Below are 14,897 nucleotides of genomic sequence, written 5' to 3' on the forward strand. Positions count from 1 at the left end.
AGAAGAAGAAGAAGAAGAAGAATTTTCTAAGAGATTAAGAGTGTCGGAGTAGTTGGTTGGGTGTGGTAAAAGGCCTATAAATCCTAGCACCCTGGGAGGCTGAGGCAGGATGGCACCCGTGACTTGGTGCTAGGCTGGTAGATTTCAGGTTGCCCTGTGTGATTGATCTTACCTCTTAAAAACATAGATGAGTGGCCCTGGGAAACCTAGGTTTTTCTTAGAAAAGCACTCAGGATTGATTGCCATGGAATGAGCAGATGCCTTAAGGTGTCCAAAGTAATTATATTGACATTTGGGCATTCTGAATGAAGATCGGAGGTTTTACTTTCAGGTACCAGTGGCCTGGCACATGACCACATGGGTTGGAGTTTTTTTTGTTTTGTTTTGTTTTTGCTTTTTTTTCTTCTACAGTCCCTTGTACAGTCCTCACCCAGCTGCTGGCCTCTATCCTGTAGAAGGAGTATTTCCAAGTGGTTTGCAGCCTTTTCTCCCTCCCCTGCAGGTCCAAGGGGAGTACCCAGAGTCCCAGGAATTGTCCCCTCTTCTATGAGTGAGGTGGGAGCAAAAGGACCCTGCTGAAAAGCCCAAGCTGGCTTCTTAGTCCAAGCCTGGTACCTCATGGTAGCCAGGCAAGCATTCTACCACACAGCCCAGCTTCCAAGAGCTGCTCTGAGAGTTGTCTTCATGGCAGGGGAGGGCGGGGGTAGGATGGGCAGGATCCTCTTACTCGTGCATGTATTTTTCCCCATTTAGTCTTCTCAGCTGCAAGCCAGGGATAATTCATACCCCCACCCCCAACCCAAGCCTGCAGACATTGGAAAACACAAATGCATAAAATGGTGCTGCTCTTACACAGTGGCTGCTCTTACCACAGGACTCTTTGTCCTCCTGGGAAAAGATCTATGTTGGGAAGTGGTGGCATCAATGTGGCCAGGGGCCTTTTCTCCATAGGAGTGTGCTCTTGAGGGTAGGGAGGACCTGCTGAGGGCACAGACCTATCTAGATTCCAGAAAGGCTGTGGGGTGTTATCTCAACATGATAGCAGAAGAGATTCCCCCAAGGACAGGAAGGAAGATGACTCAGGAGGAGGATCCTAGGTCTGACACTCAGCCTTGCCATGGCCACTTGTTAGGACTACTGGTCACCCTACAACTGAGGGAGAAAAGCCTTGCAGACTATTAAAACCCATTAAGAACTCTTATGTAGCTAAAAGAGACGTGGATGTCAACTAGCCTTGTAATAATAGCAAGTATCAGAATGGTAATGATGAAAGAGGCTGTGATACTTCTGTTAGGGCAAGGCGGGAGAGAGCTAGTTATGGTTTGTACCATACAGACATTGAAGAACTCCCTTGAATGGGAGGGAACAAACTACACTGGATCCATCCAGGCCTTGTCCAAAGGGACAGTTAGCCTTGGGTGAGAAGAGCCTGGGGTGTCAGTCCTATGGTGGGTCTGTTCCCCACTGTCAGTATTCACAGTGAGCAGGGGGTGGGGGTGGGGGTGATGGGCTTCTAGACAGCAGAGGCAGAACAGGGGCAGGAAGCCACTAGACGCTGGTTTTCAGTAGACTAAGCAGACAGGTTCAGAGGGAGAATAGGCAGGACTGGATACCTTTGGGGTTCTGAGAAGTATCAGGCATTAGGGGCCATGAAGCACCCCATTTCTTCCCTCAGATACCTGTGCCCTTTACATCAGGAGGCCCAGAGGCTGAGCACTTCTCCTAACTGCGTTTGCAAAGATTCCAGCTCAACCTTCTGAAGAGGAGAACTGTTCTGTGTTGCCCACTGCAGCTGAACACTGCCTCCAGGGGAAGGGAATTGGTCCAGATTATTTGATCTCTGGGCTGCTGGAAGCCTGAACCTCTGGAGTTTGGTTTTCAGTAAACCTTTTCTCGCAGGCGGGGGATGTTCTCCCAAGGGGCACGCCACTCAGTGAGTCTGGGCTCAAAAAGAGGCCTGGACAGCTGTATTGGGAGAAGTGGAGCTGACTGATAAGATACTCCCACTGCCAACCCCTCTAGCTGAGAAGACCCAGGGTCACAGAAACTTTGCGGAAATATCCCTGTCACAACCTGAAAGGTCGCAGAGGACCAGAGGACAGTATCCACGACAGTTGGGAGACTCTTACTATTTAGAAGGATGCTCTCTTTGTTCTTACATTTGACGAAAGAAAAGTTCATTTCTTTTTCTTTCTCTAGTCGACGCCTTCACCCCTTCTCCACGGGAGAAAGCAGGTCCCTGGGCTTTCACCCTTTGCCTTTCAGCCCGCCATGAGCAAAGGTGCTCTGGACAGCTCAGGACCGCTGCCGACCACGCCCTACGGGCCCCCGAGGGTCACTTAGACAGCTCCCACAACCGCAGGCGCCTCTCTCCCAAGCCAGATTTTCTTGGGAAGCGAAGCTGTTTCCGTGGGGATCCACATTCCGTGGCCCAAGCAAAGGTTTAGATTCCATTTAAAACGACTGGCGCGACTTATCTCCCCTCCGCTCCCTAGGATTCTCAGCCACCCTCTATCCCTCCTAGCCGGGCGGAAGCCAAACCCACAGCGTTTGAAGTTCAGAGAATTCCAATCCTCGAAGAACTGGCGGCATCCGAGCCGATCGCCCCAGCAGGAGAAGGACCGCAGGTCGGCGGGGCTGCAGGGGAGAGATGCACCGGGGCGACTCCACTAAGGCGGCTGTCACCTCTCTTTGCTTTCGAAGGGTTACCTTGCTTCATGCGCTATTAGAATTTTCCTTCCTTCTTCCGCTGCTCTGTAAATAACCTTCATAATACAACAATAGTGAAGATTAAAACACACTTCCCAAGCAGGAAGAAAAAGAAAAACAGTAACAACCCAAGACAAAACAGAACAACAACAACAACAAACAAACAAACAAAAAAACCCCTGAAACCGTGTCTTTCTTCAGCACTCTCTTTTCATCTGCGGTGAAAAATTCTACTCCCTTCATTTGAAGTCGGCCAATTGCTGATACTAGAAGTGACATTTAGTTGGATTTCTTTCTTTTTTTTCCCCCTTTAAGCATCGGTATAGGAAGGGAGAGGTTCAAGTAGGGGCCTCAAAACCAGGATGCTAAGTAGATGGAGGCTGCTTTAAAAAGCTAGGCTGGAGTCTGGGGAGGAATTTGGGATTGGGGGTGGGCTGAGAAGGGATTTCCATGAAGCTCAGATCTGGAGCAGACAGGAGGCTGCAGCCTTCAGAGAGTCTGAGGCCCCTCCTGGAGATGTAAGGAAAGCCTGGCTCCATCCGACTGACCCAGGAAGGAGACTAAATGGCACCCCTTGATCTCACAATTCTGTTCTGCTTTCATCTCTAGGGAAAATGCTGAGTAAAAGGGGATCAAACATTGAACATTCCCATTGAATGCAAAGCTGGGGGCGGGGCAGGGAAGCTCAGACCAGCCTCCCTCTGAGAGGGAGGGCAGTGAAGTAGTGGCTAGTTCATGGGGGGTGGGCTGGGAGAGTGGGTGTCTCACAGCAGCAGCAGCAGCCCTGAGACAGATTCAGGAGTCTAGAGAGTAGAGAGACCAAGCAGCCCAGCAGACTCTGGCTGGAGTGAGAAAGCCAGGACAAGCCAGAATTGGTGGATATCTCCTCACAGCCGGGAAAGATCCCAGAACTCACTATCCCCTTGACCCCATCTCTGCCTTGGCCTCTGAAATCTTTCTCTAGATTTCTGGGCTGGCAGTGTTCAGCAACTGCTGGCTTTGGGGGTTAATAGGGAGTGGACACATTTGCTTGGATACCACCCTTCTTGTCATCTGCCCTTGTTCCCCAGGCAAGATTACCAAACATTTGCTGCATCAGGAGAGAAATGGAAAGCCAGAGTCATTTTCCTAAACCTCTGGCTTCCTCCATTATTTCCATAATCCTAAATCAGCCAGATTGAGGGAGGAGTAGAGAGAAACTGAGAAAAGGGTAGGAGACAGAGGACGATGAGGAAATCACCACAGGAACTTTCTTAGAAGCTGGGGCTTTGCCTTGGGACACAGGAGTTTTAATCCCCCCCCCCCCCCCCCTTCTTCAGGTAAGAGGGCAGGCTGCTCACTAGTGGAAAATATATTGCAGGGGGAGCCAGAGAGGGGGATGGAGGAGCTAAACTCAGAGGGTGCTCACCTCTGCCCCTCAACCTGGCCCACCTGCCAGGCTCCGCAGGAGATTCTTCTACTCTGTCTCCCAAACATCAAGTTCCAGAATTCCACGGACCCAGACCTTCACCTCCTCAAAGGATTAGCCTAGTCCTCTCACCCCGCCTACTGCCTGTTTTTGTTTTTGTTTCGCCTCCCCCCCCCCCCATGACATTTCAACGACTTTCTCTCCTACCTCTAGCTTTGGACACAGAAACCCTCTTTTGGGCAGAGCCCAGGAGAGGACCCTGCAAGCTCAAACTCCGCTGATACTCTTTGCCACACAATCTCTCCACAGCTGCCCTAAAACCACCAGAGAAGGCCAGCACCTTCTACCTGGGCTCCTTCCGCACTACCAGAGCAGGGGGCCGGATTGCCAGCACCTTTTCATTAGAATACACCACCGTTTGTGGCAAAATTCGTTGACTGTTAGAAATACCTAAAATACAGACAGAAAAAGAAAGGCCAGTCTTAGACCCTTTCCCTAACCGACGTACCTGAAATAGCCCGGAGACAAGCCAAACCAAAAGATGTTTTCTTCTACGAAGAGCCAAACCAAATTCAAATCAGGCCATCTAGAGAGAGATAATTAACAACAACAACAACTTATTGAACACTTCAAATTTTAGCCAGGTGATCTGAGTGGGGAGAGATTTTTCTTCTTCTTAAATCGAGGAACACTGTGTTAGCACACAAGGCCAGTTTTCAAAGGGGAAAACGATATCTCTTGGCTGTTAAGGGATGAAAATAAAGTTTGGTTCTAAGGAGGGAGACAGATGGGGTTGGGGAGATGAGGGAGGAACGGGTACTTCAGGCTCAAGCTCCCCAGACAACTGAGGTGGGGGGTACCTTTTCAGTAGCTGGTTTAAAAAAAAAAAAAAAAAGAAAGAAAGAAGGACAAGCGGTTGTATTAATACTCAGAAAACCTGGGTTTGTAAACAGCTTCTAAAGAATAGCTATGGATTCTTTCATTAGTATTAGATCTAGACACCAGGTTAACAAAACAGAAGTCAAGACAACAATAAAATAAAATTTCAAAAGCATTTTTCAATTACCAAGTCCTGTTGCCCCTGTGGAACTCGCTGCGCGCCTTAAGCGCTCCCTTTTCTGTGTGCGGAATTCCATTTGCATCCTCTGTGTCTGGGTGTCTCCCTTTCCCAGTGTGTGTGTCTCTCTGTTTTCACACTCTCCTCCCCATTCGAGCGAGGCCCACACCTGGCGCATCACTGCCGAGCCATTAGCTGCGGGTCTCCTTTCATCTTCACTGTGGCAGACGTTTCTATTTATCCACTTGCGTTCGCCGAGTGGCGTCACCAGCGGTACTGTAATGACGATTGCAGCAGGAGGATGACAGCTTAGAAAGAAGAGGGCAATGGGGCTTCCTCCCAGAGGCGGTGCGGCACAGAGGAGCGCTCGCATCACAAGGTGACCCTAGCTCCCCACTGCCATCTCCGCGGTCGCCGTCGACACCGCGCTGGGGCTACCCGGCGCCTGCCTTGTCGCCTTAGCTCCTCTTCTCAGCCAAGATCCCAGGGAGCCTGGGATTAGGAGCTTACTTGGGGGTTTTCCCCCTCCCCCCTCTGGAGAGTCCGGGGATGGAGAGCCGAAAGGACATGGTTATGTTTCTGGATGGGGGTCAGCTTGGCACTCTGGTTGGTAAGAGGGTCTCTAATTTGTCCGAAGCCGTGAGCAGCCCGCTGCCTGAACCGCCAGAGAAGATGGTGCCCCACGGTTGCCTGAGCCCGCGAGCCGGCCCTCCGACTTCCCGGGAGCGTGGCGGGGGAGGCCAGGAGGAGGAGCCGGTCGATGGACTATCAGGCAGTGCTGCAGGGCTGGGCGCCGAGCCACGGTCTGCTGGAGCGGCCATGCTTGGCCCGGGACCCCCAGTCCCCTCCGCGGACAGCCTCTCTGGCCAAGGGCAACCTAGTAGCTCAGACACCGAATCGGATTTCTATGAAGAAATCGAGGTGAGCTGCACCCCGGACTGCGCCACCGGGAACGCCGAGTACCAGCACAGCAAAGGTAGCCACCTTGCCCCTCCGCTCCCCGATCCGCCCACTCCACCCACAGTTCCCTTCATCTCAGGCCAGGTGTAAGATGCTCCTTTCCCTTGGGGCAGGATGGCTGGGGGTTGGGTGAGTGGGGCGGGGGCACCTGAACAACTCTTTTGCTCTCTGCACCTTGGTGTGTGTGAGGGCTCTCGTGTTATCCCATTAGAGTGACAGTTGTGCCTGGACGAATGTCAGCGTTGACACAAGTCTTGACTTGAGGGGTCCAAAACGCACCCCAACCCCCCAAACCCCGAGTTTTGTGGGAATGATTCAGCTAAGACGGAAAGACGCATCCGTCGAGTAGGGCAAGATCAAACGGTTGTCCGGGCAGTTTGACTGGAGGGGAGCAAGGCAAAAGGAGGCGCGGAAGCCCTGAGAATATAAAAGACTGTAAAACCGTGGCGGACTCTGGTCTCGGGAGGGCTGCAGCCCTCCGACCAGTTTGCACGTCGGTCAGAGGTCCAAATTACCTTGTCACTTCCCGGGCTGGCGGCGCCAGGTCGGAAATGGTCCCAATGGTCTAATTGCCTTTGGTCTCCGGTTGCATTTGAAAAGGCGGGGATTGGGCCCTCCCCCTCCCCCTTTCCCTCAGTCTCACTTCTCCACCCAAAGGAAAAGCAGCTGCAGGGGGGCTGGAGCCCCACCCTTCTCTGGGGTGGGTCTAAGGGGTTGGTACTTTAATTACAGAGCTCCTTCTCACCAGGGGCTAATGGGAGTGGGGGTGGATAGCTCAGAAGGGAGTCTCTCTATACCTACAATATCCACTCCTAGGAATGAAAGACTGGAAACCGGAGCCCATCAGCAGACACACCTCCACAAAACCATGGGAATGGGTGGGAAAGGCTTGCCTCTACCTCTAGGCCTAGGCAGCCAACACCACCTTGTTAAGTATCCACCTCCATCTCCTATCATCTTATCATCTAACCTAGCTTCTCTATCATACCATGTCCTCACAACCCATACTCAAAATATACCACTCCTGCAATAGGTGCAACCCAACACACATCCCCACACCTGGTACTGGCATCCTGGTGCACACACATACAAGATCAAGGAAGCTCACTGTATGTCCAACAAGCTACAATATATTAACCTCAAGAATTCAGTGTTCCTGCACATCCCTACCAACACAAGCAGAGAGTTCAGGGGCTATGCCTTTTGCTGCACCCAGGGGCAAGCGGAAGGGAAGCCTTTAGACCCAGTATGCTTTAGGTCTAGGTCTTCCAAACAGCCACTTTAAGCCTGCCCCAAACCTTTTCTGTTTCAAGACCTCTCCGGTGAAGCTTCCAGAGCCCCAGCAGAATCAGTGACTGAGGAAGCTAAGGGGTTCTCCTTCTAATGCCCCTCCTCCAGCCTGAAGTCAGCATTTGTTTGTGTATTTGTGTTGTGTCTCTGTATGTGCACCTGTGTGCTCTGGGCTCCTGTGCAGCGCCAGGCTCCGATGCTCTGGGTAGCAGTCCTACCAGTGGCAGCGAGACCCCCAAGAGTAACGGTGGCAGCGGCGGCAGCGGCTCTCAAGGCACCCTGGCCTGCAGCGCCAGTGACCAGATGCGCCGATACCGCACCGCCTTTACCCGGGAGCAGATTGCAAGGCTGGAGAAAGAGTTCTACAGGGAGAACTACGTTTCAAGACCGCGGAGATGCGAACTGGCAGCAGCCTTAAACCTTCCTGAAACTACCATCAAGGTAGGCTGGGCTAGGATCCTCGAGGTGGCTATGTACCTAGGTTAGTAGGAAGGAGATGTCAACGGTCTATGTCCTGAACTGCAGCTGAGTCGGCTGGGCCTGGACTCTCCAATCTGGTACACGCAGAATTTCCCTCTGACAGTCCATAGTCAGCCACTGCTGCCAAGGTTCCCGTCCTTTTCTTAGACAAACAGACTACGGAGGCAGGTGACTGCAAGTGACAGTGTCCCCAAAGAACAGGGAGCCCTAAATCTATGGGAAAATGTCTTTTGCCTCCCCAGATCCATTGAGGCAGGCTTTCCTCTTAGTACCCTCACTCCAGCTTGTGATGCTAAGCCCGGTGGGCAGGCTGAGCGGCTGCCCAGTCCTGCTCCCGAGGGTTTCCATCTGGGTTGGTGGCCTGCCCTTGTCAGCTGGAGTTGCTTTTGACTCTCTCTCCCCCAACTCCCCAGCTCCCCTCACTGCGAGCATGGCCCTCGCACCCCACCCACCCCCAGCCATGGGCCTGGGCCTGGCGCAGCCCTCCAAGGCGCTCCTCTTCCTCTCCTCAGGTGTGGTTTCAGAACCGGCGCATGAAGGACAAGCGTCAGCGGCTGGCCATGACGTGGCCGCACCCGGCCGACCCCGCCTTCTACACCTACATGATGAGCCACGCGGCGGCCGCGGGCGGCCTGCCCTACCCCTTCCCGTCGCACCTGCCCCTGCCCTACTACTCGCCCGTGGGCCTGGGCGCCGCGTCCGCCGCCTCGGCCGCCGCCTCGCCCTTCAGCGGCCCCCTGCGCCCACTCGACACCTTCCGCGTGCTCTCGCAGCCCTACCCGCGGCCCGAACTGCTGTGCGCCTTCCGCCACCCGCCGCTCTATCCCGGCCCGGCGCACGGACTCGGCGCCTCGGCCGCTGCCGCCGCTGCCGCCGGGCCCTGCTCCTGCCTCGCCTGCCACAGCGGCCCCGCCAACGGGCTGGCGCCCAGGGCCGCCGCCGCTGCCGCCGCCTCAGACTTCACTTGTGCCTCCACCTCCCGCTCGGACTCCTTCCTCACGTTCGCCCCCTCTGTGCTCAGCAAGGCCTCCTCCGTGGCGGCGTTGGACCAGAGAGAGGAGGTGCCCCTCACCAGATAAGGGGGCGCCCTCGGGGCTGCCGACTGCAGGATGGACGTCGTGGGGTGGAGGTGGGGGGCAGCCTTCGGGGCTCCTCCAGCGTCCCACCTGTCACCTCTCTTCCCAGATGCACAGGGGAAAGGAGGTGGAGGGGGGAGGACACCATAAAGGACTCAGCCTAGAGGATCCAGGAGCCCCAGAAGCGACAGTGGCTGCTTGGGAGCAGGAATGGGGTGGGAAAGTGTCCCCTGGGGTGGCCAGGCCTTGCCATTCTCCACTGAAACCACCACTCTATCAGGTCGAGGCCTTGGTTCAACAGCTACCCGGGGACAACCCACTCCCACGCCCCTCGTACCCTTCAATTGGGCCCCCACTCTCCTGTCAAGGGCAAGGGCTGCGAAGGGAACTCGCTGTTTCTTGGAACAAAATGCTGTGTATGCAGAGCAGGTAGAAATTAATCTTCACCAGCTTTTCCAACGCATGGCAGGGGGCTTGTTGATGGCAACATCCCAGCCATTTAGGGGAGAGATGATTTACTGCTAGGGAGATGCTTGCCACTTGGCGAGGAACCTGGGAGCCGGCTCACCTTCCCAGGTCCTCAACTACACAGCATCTGGGGAGCGGTACCCTCTACCAGCCCCTGACTTCTTTCCCTATTCCTGGCTTTGTGACATCTCACGACCAGACCCGTGCAGCTCCAACCTTCTCCCTTTCAGTTTGCCATTGGCAGGAAAGGGGCAGGGGCTCCAGGGTCCCTAGGCAGCTTCTGTGAGGCGAACCTCTTCTCCCTTAACCCAGCACACAGCCTGATTAGCAAGTGATGGGTGAGGAGGGGTTTTTGAATGTTGAATGTATGTATAATAATGATCACCACTCTACTGGGCCACCAAGGCCAGAGCTGCTGAGCCTTTCTAACAAGGCGCCCTGGGAAGAGCTTAGGGAACGGAGACTTCTTACATTCTTCTCTCATTGTCTCCCCAAATTGCCACAGGGCCTTGGCTTTCAGCTGCCAGTACAGCACCTCTGGAGGACCCCCGTCTCTCCCCTTCCCTGGGGTTTATTGGGGAGCCACTTAGGAACTCCTTTACTCATCCTTATAGCCAGTGTTTGAGGAAAAGGACAACTTCAATCATCCAATGCAGGCTTCCCTCCACTGGGAGGGAGTGGTCCTTCCTGCAGGGAATGAATTTGGTTTGGTTTGGGGTTTTCCTTTGCAGCCCAAAGAATTTGCTGTTCTGATTTGTCAACCATATTGCAATAAAAGCTGAACGTGATTCTTACTTTAGCATTTAAGCCTAAGTTTTGTTTTGTTTTGTTTTGTTGCTATTTTTGAATTGCTAATTTAGCTACCATGGGCATGTATGTATAGGGACAGAATAAAGGAGATGGACTCACAGAGGGAGGGTTCCCCTAAGTCCCTGTTGGGCATTGGCAGGATCCAAACAAACACTGCAGGAAAGTAGAAGTCTGTCTTCCAGATGCCTTGGGGTGTAGGCTTGGTTAGTTCTGGGCGTATCTAGGACTTACCATAGGTAGATTGGCCCCCTAAAGTGTTCAGTTTGCCTAGGGCTCATCCCTCTAATGGATGAATCCTTCAGTTGCTCCAATAGGGGACTTCAGGGCTGCCATCTCCTTTAGTCCTTCCTCCATGATGAGCCTGATGAGATAAGTAGTAATGACAGGTGCTGGACCACTCCAGAGAGCAGTGTTTGCTGGTGGAGTCAGGCCTCCATCCATGCATAGAAAGAAGTGGCTGGATGAGGGTTGGGATGTTCTTAGTAAGATTCATCCATATCCTAGAAACGCTACCTGGAGGATGGAATTCTGGCACTACATAGCACTTCCCCGACCTACTCAAGAGTGCCTCGTTCTGAAATCCCAGCCCAGTAGCCTTCTGGGAAACTAGGAAGGCTTGGGTTGCCAAGCAGGGAGGGTTCTCTGCTGGGCAGTGGGAACTCCACAAATGTCCTCTGACCTCTTGTATGCTGTGGCCCCGCGTGGAACCTTCTACCCAGCAACTGTGCTCCCACTCTTCCCTGCCCCCAGGCCCTCGAAGTTCCCTCTGAAGCCAGGGGCTCCCCAGTGCCAAATCCCAGCAAATTTTGCAGTTGCTCCACATCGGGCAGAGATTGCTTGCGACAGGTAAATGGGCTGCGGGTTGCCTTAATGCCAGGCGTATTTTCAGTTAATAGGGAGGGAAAATGAGGTGTCTGCAGCGATATTGGAAAGTACAAGATCGATGATCCGGCCTCGTGTCCAATCAGCAGCCTTTAATTGACTGTATTTTCTGGGTAATTGAGCCTCTCTTCCTCCAAATTGAAGTGGAAGATATAACAATACATCTTGCCAGGAGGAATTACTCATTACTTCATAATGAAATTTCCCTTTTGCCAAGGTTTGCGGTTTGGCAGTAGGCACCACTTCTCACTCTATGAACCCTCCCCTGTGCCCCCCCACCCCCCGCCCAGCTTAGTGTGCCTGCACCAGGCCATGCCATCTGGCTTGACATGCCTCACTTTGGTTGGGAGAGCAGACTTGACTATGAAGGTACTGTCCGTCTCTAGCTTCAATAGGGTCTGCCCTATGTCTGTAGAACAGATAGGGCAGACCAGGCAGGAGGCCTAATGTGGGATTGTTTTTGGTTTTGTTTCTTTTTAAACTTCTGAGTCTCTTGTCTTAACTGAACTCTGGCAAGGTCCCATTTTGCCTGAAGCTCTGAGCTGTGCACAGCAAACGGTGGCTAGGATGCACCTATGAGTTTCAGGTTCTTGATTCTCCCTCCCCTAACACATAACACACACTGGGCTTTGGGACTTTGAGCCCAAGATCTGTGTTCAACAACGTTTCACATTTTAGTTTCCCCTGCAGCTTCTGAGTCCTGGCAGAACCTGCAGGTCTGAAAACAAGGTCCAGTGCTCAGCTTGGGTCTGCCTAGAGCTGCAAGACTAACCACTCTGCAGACCAAGTGTGTGCAAAGCCCCGGCCGTCGCTGGCTTGTTAACGTGTGATTGATTGCCTTATTAAAGCGTGTTCTTGTAAGTGTGACCAAACTGATTGCATTGCATATGTTTGGGATAATGCTCATTTTAAACAACAGGATAAAGCGGATGAGCTCGCCAGAGCCTCGGAGACGAAATGATTCCGGCCAGCAGTTCCCTAACTCTGGCATTAAATTACCCAGTTACATAGCAAATCACTTAGTTCTCCCAGCCTTACCCCTATTTGGGGTGGGGGTGGGGACTTCACAGTTTGATCTCACCCTCTGTCCTATTGGTGGCTTTTCACCCTACAGAACCACCTTCCTAGGCTCTAAATCTATAAGGACTCACTAGACATGGGATCCTCCACAGGAAAAAGGCAGCAGAAAAAAAGAGATCCATCACACACGTGTCACCCAAAGGACACAGTCCTAGACAATCACCCCAAATGGAAGCCTTGGGTCCCCAAAGTATGTCTTCTCCATCCAAAATGCTTTCATGAAAGTTTAAAAGATTCCTTTGTTCTCCAGACTTCTCCTGCTCCATTGCTTCTATTATTCTCCAAACGAGGAAACACCCGCTGCCATATGTCCTCCGGGAGAGGATGGGTGTCACAGTGGACAGTTGTGGAAGATGCCCAGACGAATGGCATACTCCAAGTGGGAAGAGTTTCTCTCTCTCTCTCTCTCTCTCTCTTTCTTTCTTTCTTTCTTTCTTTCTTTCTTTCTTTCTTTCTTTCTTTCTTTGTGTGTGTGTGTTAAGCATCCTCTCCCCACACAGTGAGGGAAGGGAGAGGAAAAGAGATTTGTAGAGGGATGTCTTCTAATCATCTCCACTCCCAGCCATTAGTTGCAGCAACGCTTTCTTTCTGTGTGCCCCACTCCCATCAAAGAAATCCTCTTCTTGTCTCCACTCACCCCTGACTTGCACTAAGAGTCAAGCTGCTGGGAGACTGAACTTTCTAAGGAACACCTTTGGGACCTGCTGGAATTCTGATTTGTTCAAGATGATGACAGTCATCAGGACAAATCAGAAACAATGCCACTCTTCAGGGTGTCATTTGTAAGTGCAGTTGCACAGATTCGTTTGCAGTCCCCAGCCAAAACACTGAGTAAGAAAATTGATGCAATGGCAAATTTCTTCTCTTGCTCCCCTCTTCCCAGGTTCTGCAGGGGCAAGCATATCGAATTCAATAGGAAAGGCACTAAGGGCAAATTCTCCATTTACCCAATGTATGGGACCCTGAAATGTTGACCCTGGGGTAGGAGAATCAGATCCCAACTATAAACCCCATCGTAGCATCTATAAAACAAACAAAACACAAAGTCATTTCCAAATTGCCTTCTCAGCAAAGAAGTATGTGATATTCTGAGGAGGGAGGGAGAAAGATTGCCACTTAAAAATAACATGAAAGCATTAAGTAATTATTTAAAACAAGGCTGTTTAGAAAAATATTTGTATTTATTGCAGCTGCTCAATTGGCCTCGTTAAAGTCGGCAAGCATTTAAATTGTGTTACAATCTCATTTAAATCCTGCTCGGTTCCAGCAGGCTGAAGAGCTTGAATAGACCAATCACTTCATAATGATGATGAATGAGAAATTAATTCAGATACAAGCAAGACAATTTAGGCCTTCATCTGTTTAAATAGCCTTCCAATATTATTCGCGATCGCGGGTCACAGATTGAATCAATTGTCCAATCTTGTGAAAGTCATATCCTTACATCTTCATCCAGATTATTTATAGCGCAGTGAGGGCTGCTGAAAGGTATACGCCGTTAACAGGGACAATTACTTAAAGGGAAACGTTTATAAAATGGAAAACAAATGCCAGGGATGGTAACAAATGGAATCAAACGCAGCCATTCCAATCTGGCAGCTGGAGGGAAGGGAGCGGGTACAACCGCTCCGGAAGAGGGGAGAATTCTGATCTCCTCGGGGGCCCAGGTGAGGCCGAGAATCAAGGGCGCCTGCGCTGTCGCAGCAGGAGCAGTCGCTGCAGTTTGGCCCCTGCTTGCATTAGGTTCTTGCGTTACTAGTGCAGGAGATAGCCTGCAGTTTTCCGGGACCCACATCTTGAGGAACAGTCCCTTACAGGGGTCCGTCCCAGTTTGTACCTGGGTCTTAGTTTCCCTTATGCGGGACATCAGCTTTCCTCTGACCACCACTACTAGGTGGCCGCAGGGGAGGGTCTGGGGCCTTGGTAGTGGAGAAGCAGAAGCTGTCCTGAGCGTGCAGAGTTTTGGACGCTGCAGTTTCAATCTCCTCTTAACTTAGCATCCTTCTAAACTGAAGGCCGCTAAAGGCTCTAGGTTACACAGGCCCCTCTATTTGCTTCCCGCCGCACACCCGGCTGCCTTCCCACGCAGGAGCGGCGCCCAGATCTCCCCACCCTTAGGTGTCCCGTCCTGAATCTAAATCTTAAAACAATCTCTTTCCATGAGGCCAGGCTCATTTCGTCGCCTTTTTTTTTTGGGGGGGGGGTTAGGATGTCCTCTGCCAGGACCCACGAAGTTAGGGTGATTGTTACTTGGAGGTGACAGGTGTTTTCATGGCTTGTTTAGGAAAACCCGGCATGGTGCTGCCAGGGAGGTGGTTTGCTTTCTGTGGTGTGGGTGCTGGCACAGATCTAAACGCTTCTCATCTCCGCCAACTAAAAAACTATCCCAGGGAGAAAGAGAGCCTTCTAGGCGGCGCTCTTAGGGGGAAGTTAGTAGGTGGCCTCAGAACACTGGAACAAGGAAGATGGTCCATTCCATATGCAGAACCGGGAGGATGGGAGGAGAGCAAGTGGATCCCGAGCAATACAGGAGGAGTCCGCTCTGCACTCCAGTCCTGTCCTAGGAGTGGCTTGTTTTTTTTATTTTTCATTTTTTTCTCCTTCTGTATTTCTCTATTTGAAACAAAGCCCAACTAACGGATTCCTGGTGCTCTGAGGACCCACTCCTGGGAGCGAC

General features: G+C 52.0%; 1 protein-coding gene and 1 long non-coding RNA gene across 3 annotated transcripts; one reads left to right on the plus strand and one right to left on the minus strand.

Moving 5' to 3' along the window:
* Nucleotides 1-241: 241 nt before the first annotated feature.
* On the minus strand, nt 242-6,711 carry LOC110296951. Its single transcript, XR_002378229.1, has 4 exons — nt 6,650-6,711; nt 5,184-5,450; nt 4,626-4,703; nt 242-2,765 (listed from the first exon to the last, which is right to left on the minus strand). It is a non-coding gene; the product is annotated as an uncharacterized LOC110296951 (long non-coding RNA).
* Nucleotides 5,378-10,250, plus strand: Evx1 (even-skipped homeobox 1). 2 transcript variants are annotated; one of them, XM_021165756.1, is made up of 3 exons: nt 5,378-6,150; nt 7,609-7,865; nt 8,417-10,250. In XM_021165756.1, exons 1-3 carry the CDS (start codon nt 5,724-5,726, stop codon nt 8,981-8,983), a joined length of 1,251 nt encoding a protein of 416 aa, XP_021021415.1. In that variant the 5' UTR covers nt 5,378-5,723; the 3' UTR covers nt 8,984-10,250. The 2 variants fall into 2 exon arrangements, with proteins under 2 accessions (XP_021021415.1, XP_021021416.1); XM_021165757.1 differs by having other exon boundaries at nt 5,414-6,095; nt 8,417-8,983.
* The last annotated feature ends 4,647 nt before the right edge of the window (nt 10,251-14,897 follow it).

Source organism: Mus caroli, chromosome 6, assembly GCF_900094665.2.
Source record: "Mus caroli chromosome 6, CAROLI_EIJ_v1.1, whole genome shotgun sequence".
Classification (NCBI taxonomy): Eukaryota; Metazoa; Chordata; class Mammalia; order Rodentia; family Muridae; genus Mus; species Mus caroli.

Excerpts from the sequence above, each read along its gene's own strand:
- Evx1 (XM_021165756.1), top strand. The coding sequence starts at position 5,724 with ATGGAGAGCCGAAAGGACATGGTTATGTTTCTGGATGGGGGTCAGCTT. Across the intron at positions 6,151-7,608 it reads CGAGTACCAGCACAGCAAAG|CGCCAGGCTCCGATGCTCTG; the intron begins GTAGCCACCTTG and ends GCTCCTGTGCAG. Across the intron at positions 7,866-8,416 it reads TTCCTGAAACTACCATCAAG|GTGTGGTTTCAGAACCGGCG; the intron begins GTAGGCTGGGCT and ends TCCTCTCCTCAG.